Source organism: Pseudorasbora parva, chromosome 20 (assembly GCF_024679245.1).
Source record: "Pseudorasbora parva isolate DD20220531a chromosome 20, ASM2467924v1, whole genome shotgun sequence".
Taxonomy (NCBI): domain Eukaryota; kingdom Metazoa; phylum Chordata; class Actinopteri; order Cypriniformes; family Gobionidae; genus Pseudorasbora; species Pseudorasbora parva.
The window spans coordinates 13,157,912-13,172,121 of record NC_090191.1 but is presented as its reverse complement, the minus strand read 5'-3'; the positions used below and the strand labels follow the sequence as shown (position 1 = coordinate 13,172,121).

The window sequence follows — 14,210 nt, the reverse complement described above, 5'->3', positions numbered from 1 at the left end:
AGCAAAGTTGGAGGCCAGCACAACAGAGCGGCTATCAAACCACTTCACTAGAACAACTTTTCCATCCCTACTTCTAATTTCATCATGGTTTACCCGTGTTTTTTTTTTTTTTTTTGTGACATTTCCTTGTCTGTCTTCAGTGGTGGATTTGCAAAGCCTTGCTGTTCCAGCAGCATGGATTTTATTTTCTGCAAGAACTTCAAGGACATTGTAGGTGGTGAAGTTATCAAAAAAGAGCTTGGTTGGGAGACTGGATTCTCTAGCACAGGTGAAGACAACAGAAGCTGTTTGCTTTGCTCAGAAAGCTCTGTTGTGGCACCTTGATAGGTGAGGAAATCATAAGCAAGCCCACTTTTGCCATCTTCACTCCCAATGATGTTGGGGGTCTAATACTATTTCATGCATTCTTACTTATTCACATTAAGAGTTGGATTCTCATGCTAAAATAAAAACGAGTTGACGGATGACAGAGTATTCCTGTGCCAAATACACTCTTTCAGGATTCAAAATCAGTTTTGGAAAGTTTTTTTTTTTTTTTCTCGAGTATAGCCCTGTATTTTTTTTTTTTTTTTTGGGGCACTTCTCCCAGATGAGTTGGTGTGCACATCAACAAGAGCAAGAGCACACCCAGTGTGCTTCTTTCGGGTTACAGAAGCCGTCGGCAACGCTATCATTTTTGTTTTTAGACCACAACATCAACAATGTCACTAAAGAAAGTGTTTCTGGTTTTGAGGGAAAGATAACCTTTTTCATCTTCCCAAATAACCCAGCTTTAAGGAAATAGTGGATGCAGTTTGTTGTTCCTGAGCAGCAACGGAGTTCTGCAAGTGTGTTTGTTCCTTGTCATGGGTTGAAACCGCAGGCGGTGAGTGAAACTGCATCAAATGTCTGTGTTAATAATATAAACAACATGAACGTATAGTGACTCGAAAGATATTCAGGGATAATGCCATGAAGTATTGTGTGTGTGTTGGCTACATTTACCTCACCTTTTCTTCAAGTTCACTGGAATACAACATTTATTTTTGTTTATTAAAGTTAGTGACACTGATCATAATAAAGGGTAGCTCATCTAGGTTGTTCCTTAGTTAATTCAATCATTATTATTATCATATTGTTTGTTAGACAGTGCATTGTGACGAGTGATAGTATATGCAGCATAAATGTGGATGATTCCAGTAAAAAGATAATGTAACTGCAGATAGATAATTATTTCATATATTTTTTAATGATAAGTCTGACATGTGAATCTATTGGAGACTGACATTTGACCAAAAAAAGTTTTTACTAGTTGTTATTAATAATACAGTGAAGATTTTTAGCTGCGTATCATAGCTCATATTAATGGCTCCCTGTGGTTAATAATGGTGATTCAGTAATAGAGTCTAGTAATTCAAACTTTCGCTAAAAGAAGCACATGCACACTGCTGCTTTAGTGATACATTGAACTTTAATCTAACAGTCCCTTGTGTGTAAATGAATGTATACACCTGAAACCAGAATATCTCTTTGTAAATAGTATTTTTTGGATGACATTTAATTGTACATTATCTCACGTCTCTCTCTTTCTCTCTTTCTTTTAGGATGTGATAAAGAAGTATAAAGCAAGACTTATACCTAGATAAACTAAGTCTCAAATTCCAGCTGTCGAGCAGGTGGGATTTAATTTGCAAAGCCATATACAGTCACAGTACGTGTGTGTTGTTGTTTTGTGTGTCTGAAATGAGTCAGAAAATCAAGGGTTAAAGCCACCACAAACCAGTCAACACATCTTTCTTGAATTTCCTGAAGCAGATATGTTGGACTATAAATATGATATAATCAGCACAATCAATAAAACAAGAGACCAGAACAGGCAAAACAGACATGCCATACCTATTAACGCTGAAGCCACGCTAGGTGGTACATTTGTTGGAGCCAAGGTCAGACCAAGTTCCGCCATGATCAAGGTGTTTGGTGCGGGCCTATTTGTTGTAGGCCTAGATGTTTCTTGGCCTTGCTGATTCTTTTTTGCCCATTTCGTTTGGCTTTGTTTCGAAGATGCCCATCATCAGACAACATTTTTTTTTCTTTGAGCACAGATCTGCTTTGCTGCTATTCTCAACCACAGCCTGATGAACCGGTAGTGGGTTTTTTTGTTAGTTTTTTTTTGCACATCATGGCATGACGGAAGCCTGCAGTCCAAGAGCCTACCCTCTCTCTCCAGCAAATGTGTATAACAATAATGGTTTATATATAGATGTGTATATGTATTGTTTTGTCCTTCAAATTCAAATGTCACATTATGTACTGGAGTACAGAGACAAAATAACATAATGGCAAATGTCCAAATAGGTATGGACCTGTGTATTCTTACTTCTTAACCTAATGAAAATGTTTGGGAAACATAGATATGCATTTAATCTGTAATGTATTAACCTTAAAGGATTAGTTCAAAATGAAAATTATCTGATAATTTACTCACCCCCTATCTGGCTTCCTAACCCCTGTTTACTCAAATTATCAGGAGATTTTCATTTTTTCTCTTTCTTTACCACTCACAGTTCTTTCCAGCAGCAACAGACTTGACTTGACTCAAGACCCAGTCTCCTCTGGGGCATATGACATTGTCTGCTTCTGGCAGTGAAATGCTCTCACAAATTAAACTATAAGTTTGAATGCTTTTATTATCATTGTCTGGATAAGTATTTGACTGATTCTTGATAACTTAATATATAATTAAATGTTTTGTTGAATGCAATTGGTTGCCTTGTATATTTTTCACTGTTGGCCAAACTTCATGACTTAAACGGAGCAGCTTCTGGTTGTGCATGTTTATGTAAATTTATATATGTTTTGAGTAATTATGACCGTAGTAGCACAAGAAAAATATACACTGTACATACTCTTAATGTGTTATACCTTATGGGAGCAGTCTCCCTTCCCTCCAAAAAAAACCAAAAAAAAAAACAATGTTTTTAATTCAATTCAAAGGACTTGGCATGAAAGGGAAAAGGAGAAAGAGAGCTTTCAAAACAGGAGCTTCTTAGAAAATACAAACTTGTCTCTATGATAAGAAAATGTGTTTGTATCTCCCACAACGTGTTCAGCAAGTCTGAAAACCACCAATGTCTTGGCTTCACCTATCAGAGCAATCACACAAAAAACAACAACAACATGAACATGTCAAACATTTTCAAAGCCGAGATGACAATAGTCGAATATCAGCAGGGAAGAAGGACACAATCACAAGATTTAAAACAAAGAAAAAAAAGAGGTTTATCTCTGACAGTGCTGAATTTGTATCAGAAACTGGTGCTGGAGATGCCTGGCCTGAAGCTATCCTATTCACTTTTCTAAAGAATAAAGCCGTTTTGGATTGTTGCTCCAAATATCAATGATAGGGAGACATGCAATGTGGATGCCCAAATGAAAGCAGATAAGCTCAAGCAGTTAGGCATCATTTACTCCCAGAGTTTGAGCAAAGTGGTAGAGGAGTTGTGCTGTGACACAAAGGTCAAGGCTTGTATGTACAAAGAATGTATTTCATGCTGGAAGAAGTCGTTCGCACATACCAAAAAGACATTTTGGTGGTACCAGTGGCTAAATTCTTTGCATAGATCTCTGAAAGATGATGAGGTGATTCTTCACATTGACTATGCAGAAAATTGGCAGTGCAAATATGCTGTTTTGAAGCTGGGGAAGAATAATCTATATGAAAAGGGGAATAAATTCAGGAAGTTGTGCGTTTGAATCTACCTACAGTCACATTGAATATCATTACATGTAATAAAATAAATAAATACAACACACCAGTCTTCTTAGAGAACTAGATTTATTCACGATATACATATTATCAGTATGGAACAACAAAAGAATAGACTATTCTTCATTAAATAGGTATATAAAAAGATGTGTATATGTACTGTACGTGCATATATAAATAAAAATATATACTAATTTAATGTGCTTTAATATTTATTATATATTTCCATATGCATTATAGTGTATGTATAAATAAACTTAATATTGTTTCCTCTACACATAAACCTTTCTATAATAATGATACAATTTAAAAAGAAGTGCACAGTATAATACTTTAACATTAATATGGCTGGAAGATAAAGAACAGAGCCAACTAAGAGAGAAAATGTATGTATCACAGAAACAAGTGTGTTATTTTCTCATATTCTGTAACCACTGCTGCTTAGTGAGTGTTTCTTTATCTGGGCAAAATATTTTGCCTTTGTACTTCTGTGGCCAGTTTCTTATGCCAAATTGGCCACACTTTCTGCACGTATTTGATTTTACAGAGCGATTGTATGACCGTTTGGTTGGGGTGGCTGTGTCTTTTGCAGGTGGGTCAGAGGAAATTGCTCCAGGGTTAATGGTGGAACATGGGAATGGGCAGGGAGTAACAGTAACATCTAAGACACAACGGGGACAGTGGGTGTGTCAGGAACCAATGGGTGTGTTGCTGTTGGCTTTGGATAAATTGTCCTTGAGTGGTGGAATGTGGCAGTTAATGTGGCAGATGTACAGGTAGATGAGGGCTGAGGGCACTGGAGATGCACATATGCACAATCTTCTGCTGACTGTGATTTATAAAAGGATTTTTGCGCAAGTTCTGGCGTACACATGGTTTTATAAATCAGATTTTTTTTTGTGTGTAGCCAAAATCTAGCTTTTGTGCGTACGTACCCTTTAAGGATGAAATTTATGGAAATTTTTATAAACGAGGCCCCAGGTGCTTGTGCTCAGTTGTGTTTCTAAAGTCAATAAAGTGATCTAAAGGGGTGAAATGTGGTCAGTTCAGAGATGCTTCTTATCCGGCAGAAAGAAAAAACAATACAGCTTTCTAAAGAGGTCAGTGTAATGACGTTCGTAGATATGGGAAGGAACGAGGCGGGAACCGGGGAATATTTAAAAGACTTTAATAAATAAACAAAATGAAAGTAACACAAACATAAACAAAACCATAGCATAAAATCCTGGCCTGGGGCTCTCTCGTCCTTCACTGGTGTTGCTCATCCTTATATGCCTCCGAGCTCCCCCATGAGATGACTCGAGACTGGTGTGCCTCGCAGGTGACCGCCCTGGTCTTGCTCGCTCCTCCTATGTCTCTCGCTCGTCTACCTTGCCACAGTCAGGTATTTGATGGTAGGCAAAAAATATGTGGAAACAGTGATCTCTGAAGTAGGCACAGTGCTATGTCGAGGGAGAAAGCCTAGTAAATGGCACAATCCTGAAGAAGTTAAAATAAACTTTTTTGGTTTGTTTGTTTAAAAAGCACAGACGAGACATTATTATGTATATCTATGGCAGCATATGTATTCTTCGCTGCCTTTGATATCCCACAATTCTGTCCATTCCATTCTTTGATAGTTAAGCTGGGGAAAAAAGATGACGTCTGAAAGTTCTGTTTGCTGGTTAGTGTGTAATTGTACGTTCTCTACTAACATTTTCCACATCTGATGTAATTTCTAGTGGAAATGACTAATGTAGTAATTAAATATTTGTTTAGTTCTCAACAAAGCTCTCTGTATTTAGCCGTAGATCATTAAACTATTAAACTGCCTTAGAAGTCTGTCCGAAATCAGTTTTGTGAGTCAATAATAATAATAAAAAAAACATGCATGAAGTCAAAATTGTGAGAAAAATATTATTTTATATCCTGTTAAATAATTTTTTTATTTAAATTTTATTCATTTTTATTTTTTAAAAATTATGGCACTTTCTGTGAATCTCAGCAGGTGTTAAATTGTATCTGTAACACCCATTAGTGAGCAATCTGAATTGCATCAACACATGACATTGAAGACTTGATTTACTATTATTTCATTAAAACCTTTGAAATACTGAACCTTTTTATCAGTACTTTTTGTAAATGATTCACATTTGTACTTGATATTTATCTTCTACTCATTCTTGGAAGATCATCAATTTAAATTTTATTTAATTTACCAACTCTTAGATTAAAATTAAGTTTATGTCCATATTTTAATATTAGAAAAAAACCCACTGACTTTTATGTGTGATTTTAAAACAAAGATGTATGCTGTATTCCTTTTAGACATCTTGCACTCTTTTTTTTTTTTTTGCTCACCTTTTATTTTCCGCACAATAGTGTTAGAGTGTGGACAGGACTTTTATTTTGACGTTGTCATATGACGCCATTTGCGTCGGGCTTCAGCATCTATTGTGACTGCTGAAGAAAGGTTTGCATTTTAGCAATTTAAGTGCTTTAAGCGATACAAAACTGTTAAAAAATGTTTTAGCTTTTACAAGGTATGCAAAATTAATGATGTATTATTGAATGTATACTGTAATGTATTGTCTAACATTGATGAACGTTATTTATTGTTAGTAAAGCACATCCACAGACGAGTAAGGTTAACAGAAAAGGCATCAGCATCTCGCTCCTTATATCGTGAATCAATTTTCGTAATCATCTATTCAGTTACTGACAAGTAGTGATGGAAAAACTGCTTTTTAAAACTACAAATCAATTTAAGTTATTTAAATAAGTTCAAATATAACAACACAATAACAACTTTTACAAACCAATAGCATTTTTAAATAAATGTAAAGCACAAATGTGTAAATATGAACCCTCTGTATAATTGGTGTTCTTTCATTTATAGTATCGTTTTTTGAGTGAATAACTCTGACCGACTCCCTTACTAGAGATGAGATTTAATGTTGAGATTTAACTCAGAGATTTAATCGGTAGTGTTAATTATTCTCGTTTTACTCATGACAGAGCGTCCAGACACACAGAAAAACTCCTGGTGAAGAGACTGAGATCCATGTGACACTATTATAAAGATGGCGTTTATTAAAGAGGAGAGTGAAGACATGAGGATTGAAGAAGCAATCAGTGTGAAACAAGAAAATGTGAAGACTGAAGAAGAGGTCCTTGTGAAACAAGAAGATGTAAAGATTGAAGCATTCATAGTGAAACAAGAAGACATGAAGATTGAAGAAGCATTCATAGTGAAACATGAAGATACTGAGACACAAACAGGTGGGTTTCATTCTCAAAGCTGAACTCAGTCATTTAAAGGTGCAGTGTGTGAATTTTAGCAGCATCTAGCGGAGAGGTCGTGAATTGCAATCACCTACCTCTAACCCCTCCCTTTCAAAGCGCAGAGAAGCTATGGGTGCTGACCATAGACTGTAAAAAAATATGGACTGTGACGTCACCCATAGGATTCTGATAAGCCGTTCTGAAGCTTAAACTAGGGGCGAGCTGGGCGTTGCCATCTTGTGAGCGAGTCAACGCGTGTCACACCCAGATAACAGAAAATGGGCAAAAAGACGGGATGTGCGCGGAGCTGAGGTGACGCAATGACTATAGACGGCGGATAAATGGCTATCCACTTGTAACCACGGCCTTAATTATGCATAACCTTAAGGCTTTATATAACGTAAACGAATGAGTTATAAAAAAATTCACCCCCCTCAGAGTTGTCATGAAGATCAAAATTAGCATTATAAGCCAAAACCACAATTTGTACCAGGCTGTAAACATGTTTTTTTTCTGCTTTAAAGTTGATAATTTTAACATGGGGCTCAATGAGATTCTGCTCCCTTCTGGAGCCTGTCCCTAGTGGCCAGTTGAGGAATTGCAGTTTAGATTACTTCCGTATTGGCTTCAAGAGAGATCGCGGGAGGTTGCCGCTTGGTGCTGACGCAAGATGTTGTCGTCAGAGAGAGCAGAGAGTGACTAGCGCTCTGTAGAGAAGTTTGTCCCTTTAGGGCTACTGTAGAAACGTGACATTGCAAAATGGCAATTTCCCTGTAAGGGGACCTGCAGTGTATGTAGATAGAAATGGCTCATTCTAGGGTAAATAAAACATAAAAGTACATCATGTAAGTTATTTAGTCTTCAGCGCAGCCTGTTGACAGTTAGACCCGTGGCATAAAACACCCTCTTACAACCATTGAACAGATTCACTGTTATCTCCTAAGATTGCTGTGCATCGCATCTTCTCTCTAATAACATGGAGGGCAAAGTTTGTTGCTCTTGTGGATTTTTGCTTTGCAAGTTATAATACTGTGTTGTTCTCTGTTGAAATGGTCCCACACAGTAATACTTTTCACTCGCTTAATTTTGCTTGCTCAGCTAAATATGTCTGTAGGTACGTGCTGCTAAGGAATTAGAAGCAAGCTGAATAAAATCTCAGATTTATTGTCCAAGCCCTAGGAGCCGGCCGCCTCATGTTGACAGTAGGGATGCTCATAATTAACAATTAACTGTTATCCGACAGTAATAATTTTGATTGATTAATTATATCAGTTAAACGCTTAAAAATGAAATTTAAAGGAATTTTTCAAGATATTTTAAAAATCTGCACTGTTAAAAAATATTCTAAACATGTAAAATTGAGCTTTTGAGAGGGGTATAATCGGTGGTTTTGGATGTTGCCAAACTCATATCAAAGTCAAAGTAACATTTCTAAAGAATCCTTTCAGCACCTTGTTGAATCAGTGCCACATAGAATTAAGGCAGTTCTGAAGGCGAAAGGGGGTCAAACACAGTATTAGTATGGTGTTCCTAATAATCCTTCAGGTGAGTGTTCCTGAAATGTTGATAAAGGGCTGTGGGTTTGCTTAAAGTGACTTCATCTGGCTAGAGTTTATCTACATTTCCTGTTTCTGAAGGATGTTGTACTAACTACCAGGTGACAACACAAGGACTATTAAATAGCATCACACGCAATTTTAAAAACTCAGTTATAAATATATAAGATATAAATTATAGACTAGGATTTGTGTGCTCAACTTCTCTTTGCTATTAACTTTTTAATGCGCACTTTGACTCCATGTTGCTTTAGGCACATCATTCTGCACCTGGGATGTGCATAAGTAGTTTGTGCCACTCTGTTTTGAAACGCTTCATATTATTATAGTTTTGTGCACTGAATGATTATTAAAAGCCTATCGTGTTCTCACGTATCAATCATATCTCTGTTGCCCCATTAAAAAGCGGCGCATTACATTTAAATCTAATAGATTGTTTTTCATAAATGTATTTTATAAGAACACAAAGTAATTTGTACCTTTTTATTAACAGATTTTTATTAATTAGATTTTATAAAATTAGTCCAAAGGTTTTTTTTAAGAATTACTTTTTGTAATTGTAATTTTTGTAACTATCCACTCACCTGCTTTAATATATTTTTTGTTATAGCCTATGATTATATATTTTTATTCATTTATTGTTTTCTTTATAATAAAGTAGTGTGGACTTAGTGGATTCTGGATTATGTTTAATAAATAAAAGAGTGACCATTAGTTCCACAATCACAGATGTATGGCCATTCTATAACTGTTTTACTTTGGCAGTTTGTTGTGATTGTTTCAGTTATTTACAAATACTTAAATTTTAGTGTTAGCTGTAATCTTACACTGCAAAATGATAACTTAAAAAGGATTAAATTCATAATTATTTAATGATCGAAGCACACAAAAATGTATGACAAAACCCTAAAACTGACAATTAATCTGCAAAATCACAGGCCACGGGTCAGCTGGGCCAAGCAAGATTTTACCATCTCCGCCTCATTTTGAGCAAGGAAAAACCCTGGTTTTGTTCCTCTAGGAACAAAATTGTACCTGTGTTTCTGACAGTGTAGACTCTCTTTAGGGGAGAAATAATAATAAGAATCGCAACAGATGCAATTGGGGCTAGCACACTGTCTGTGCTTGTCCCCTAATATACACAAAATAATCAACATTAAATCAGCACTAGGTAACTTTTCAACCTTCATAATATATTTTCAAGACTCTTGTGATGATAAATCGACTTACAATAAGTTGAATGACACGTCTGCCATAGCTTGACGGGGTCTGTATTGTTTTTAATCGTACTTTTAAACTTCGGGTTTCGGGTAGTAACCTGAGAACAAAAAGAACTACAAAATTCGACTGCTTTACGGCATATACGTCACTTCCACCAACACCCACACTTCCTTAAATTCAGACGTGCGAGCCCAACTTTGTTCGTCGGATAATATAGTCATGTCCGAAGCAGCACAGACAAATAAGAAAGAAAAGGTTTTGTTAGAGGAAAGCAATAAGAGGAAACGAAAAAGTGATTGGATTAAAGGCAGGATGGGGATTAACATTGGACCAGCGTTTGCTCATTGGCGTGAGCTGAAGGAGGCGTGCCCGACCGATGCTCTCATGCTTGTTACGGTGATTACCTACACAGCAAAAACTCCAGTGTTAAATTAACACTGAGAGTTCCTGAGAGTACATGTGAGACTACACTCAAGAGTGTTAAAGTGTTAAAATAAGAGTGTTAAAGTAACACTGAAGCAGTGTTAAAGTTAATAAGATAATTAACTGATTATTGGCAATTATTGAAGATACCTGATGATAACAAGCAGAATCACCAAATGAGAACATCACAATTCACAAGTGGACATATTTTCCATTTGTAATTGCACAGACAAAGTGTGTTTATCCAAAAATCATAAAAACAAAATTAACAGATAATTAGATGTTGAGGATTTATGGTTCATTTGAAGTCACCATTGTGGAGGGAAGCGTTTGCTTTAGTTGAGCTTTTGGTCCCCGTTCGTGTGTTAGCGTTTCTGAGGCTGTTGTAACTGTGTGTGTGTGAAACACAAGAGTTGTGGCTGAGAAAGCAAAGCTAAAGTGACATCAGGTGTTGACAGCTCCTTGTTGATGATAACTAAACCATCAGAAAGTGTGCATCTGATATTATGTTTTTATTTGGTTCAATAGTAATTTGTTTATAGCCTCTGCAGTATTGGCACCAATAGCCTTATCCTGAAGGATGATAAAGTACATACACCCAATGTTTTGAGAAAATATTTCCCATGATCACACACAGACTTCAAGGTTTGGCCTATGTTTCACAACAATGGTGACAAAAAAATGCTTCCTGCTGCACTGCATGATGGGTGGCTTCGTAGTACAAAACTGATGCTTGATTGTCACCATTGTTGTGAATCATAGGCCAAATCTTGATATCTGTGTGTGACCATGGGAAATATTTTCTCAAAACATTGGGTACACTTACTTTTTTTCTCATCCGTCAAGATAGGTGGTCCTTTTATTGCTATTGGTGCCAATAATGCAGATTCACAAGATTATAGAGGCTATAAACAAATAACTATTGTGCCAAACAAGAACACAAAAAACAACATCAGATGCTTACTTTCTGATGATTTAGTTATCATCAACAAGGAGCTGACAACATCTGATGTCACATTAGCTTTGCTTTCTCAGCCACAACTCTTGTGTTTCACACACACAGTTACAGCAGCCTAAGAAACGCTAACACACGTACGGGGACCAAGAGCCCAACTAAAGCAAACGCTTCCCTCCACAATGGTGACTTCAAATGAACCATAAATCCTCAACATCTAAACCTCTGTTAATTCTCAGTAAGAGCTTCTGTAGACGTCTGACTCTGACAGAAATAGTCAAAGTGTGTCTTATATCTGTGATTAAGGGCAGCACAGTGTCTCAGTGGGAAACACTGGCTCCTCACAACAAGAAGATCCTGGATTGAATCCTGAGCCAGAGAGTCTTTCCTTCAGGTCTGGTTTCTCTCATGATCCAAACATGTGTGAATTACAGATGATAAGTTGTCTAAAGTGTCTAAAGGTGTGAGTGAAATTTCTTTTATTTTTATGATTTTCGGACAAACACACTGTCTGAGTTGCTTTGCAATTACAAATGGAAAATATGTCCACTTGTGAATTGTGATGTTCTCATTTGGTGACTCTGCTTGTTATCATCAGGTATCTTCAATAATTGCCAATAATCAGTTAATTATCTTATTAACTTTAACACTGCTTCAGTGTTACTTTAACACTCTTATTTTAACACTTTAACACTCTTGAGTGTGGTCTCACATGTACTCTCAGGAGAGTTAATTTAACACTGGAGTTTTTGCTGTGTACCACTCAAACATTGAATTGAAGATTCATATAGATTCTGTAAAACGGTAACCAATAGACTTCTATAATGACGCGGCTTGTAAACCTGAGCATCACGATTATTTGGCGTTTGAAAAAAAATTAAACCCATGAAATTATATTCATATGACATGCTGAAACATATGCCATGCCACTGACTTTACCTGGGATGAAGACATTTCACACGCGATGCAAGAAGAACACCTGCATGTGAACTCCTCCTGCAGTGTTCAGGGTAACTGTTAGTGCTGCACAAACCCGCGGGCCGCTTTTTTTGAAGTTTTTTGGCCCGCCCCGCACCACTGTATATATTTTTACAACCCGCCCCGCACCATTACATAGACAAACGGGGTCTGCGGGTTATGAGACGACCCGCGCATCAATAGTTCAGGGCTATCAGGGTTGTCATGTCAACAAATGCACACGCGATGGCATCCCCTGTTGTAGGATGACAGCTTACGACAGTAGTTGAGGACATTATTTTTTCCCCAACTGTAGGGGGACCCCGAGGGCAAAAGTTACCCAGTGCTGCTTTAATATTCAGGGAAAAACAAATAGACCAGGGTTCTCAATGGGGTTCACCCATTTCAGGTTCTACTAAAGAGCTGATGAGTGAGACATAAAAGATGTTCAGTGCATGGAGTCCTCCAGGACCGGTTTGATCAGCACTGAATTAGGCTATATTTTATTTGATCGTGGAAGTTAGGGTTAGGGGCCTCGATAATGGGTAGAGGGATGCTGGCCCAAAAAACATTGAGAGTAACTGGTCTAAATGTTTTGTGGTTTGTTGCTTTGTGCCATTAAAAAGGACTTAAACTTGTATTTATCTTTTTCCACCTTAGACCTGATGGCACTGAAAGAGGAGAGTCAAGAACGGAATACTGTAAAGGAGGAGAAACAGCATGATTTAATTACTGAAGAAAAATATTTGAGTTGCTCCCCGACTGAAAAGTCTTCCTCACAAAAAAGAACTCATAAGACTGGAACTAAAAGTAATTTCACCTGCTCTCAGTGTGGAAAGAGTTTCAATCATCATGGAAACTTTAAAGTCCACATGAGAATACACAATGGAGAGAAGCCTTTCTCTTGCCAACAGTGTGGAAAAGGTTTCACTGAAAAAGGAAACCTTAAAGTTCACATGAGAATTCACACTGGAGAGAAACCTTACACATGCCCTCAGTGTGGAAGGAGTTTCACTGGAAAAGGAAGTCTTAAAATCCACATGGGAGTTCACTCTGGAGAGACTCCTTACACATGCCAACAGTGCGGAAAGAGCTTTACACATAAGGCAACAATTAAAATCCACATGAGAATTCACACTGGAGAGAAGCCTTACGTGTGCTCTCAGTGTGGAAATAGTTTTACACATCAAGGATCCCTTAATGACCACATGAGAATTCACACAGGAGAGAAGCCTTTTGAATGTGATCAGTGTGGAAATAGATTCAGACGTAAAGTAAACCTTGATTACCACATGAGGGTTCACTCAAGGGAGGAGTGTTTTATATGTCAGCAGTGTGGAAGGAGTTTTACAGACAGCGATCACCTTAAGAATCATGTAATAACCCACATTGGAGAGAAGCCTTGTGTCATGTGCCATCACTGTGGAAAGACTTGCTCAAGCAAAGCAATCCTCAAGATTCACATGAGAGTTCACACTGGAGAGAAGCCTTTCACCTGCCCTCAGTGTGGAATGAGTTTCACAGTTGAAGGAAACCTGAAGACTCACATGAGAGTTCACACTGGAGAGAAGCCTTTTGCCTGCTCTCAGTGTGAAAAAACTTTCACAGTTAAAGCAAACCTAAAGACTCACATGAGGCTTCACACTGGAGAGAAACCTTTCACGTGTCTTCAGTGTGAGAAGAGTTTCACTCATCACACAGAGCTGAAACGGCATTTGCGAACACATTCTGTAAATAAATTGCAGTGTTCCCAAAAATCACCTGCAGATTCAATCTAGAAGAAGTCCACTTGTGATCAGTGTAAATATTGTCATCACATTTACAGATAAGTCATTCAGATGTGAGACCCTATTTGTGTTTGTTTTTGTGAAAAGAGTTAAATTAAAGTTTATTTGGCTCTGAAATTTAAAATGGCACCAGAAAATATGTATTTGATATTTATTTTATTTAATAAAGGCATTGCTCAAAATCAACATATCAGAATCAATATATTACATACAATTCCATTTTGCTGTCAAATGGCACAGTGTGATAATCTTTAAATAAAGGGACAAACTGAAAGAAGTGAACAATGCACTGCATTTGATTT

The 14,210-nt window shown here is 37.2% G+C and overlaps 1 protein-coding gene across 1 annotated transcript in view; it reads left to right on the top strand.

Annotated features, from left to right (window-relative positions):
• Positions 1 to 14,210, top strand: part of LOC137049075 (zinc finger protein 721-like) — a 66,785-nt gene that overhangs the window by 22,833 nt on the left and 29,742 nt on the right. The window contains exons 4-6 of the mRNA XM_067427463.1: positions 5,067 to 5,139; positions 6,785 to 7,006; positions 12,782 to 13,896. Coding sequence (XP_067283564.1) covers positions 5,067 to 5,139; positions 6,785 to 7,006; positions 12,782 to 13,896 — 1,410 coding nt within the window. The remainder of the gene's footprint in view (positions 1 to 5,066; positions 5,140 to 6,784; positions 7,007 to 12,781; positions 13,897 to 14,210) is intronic.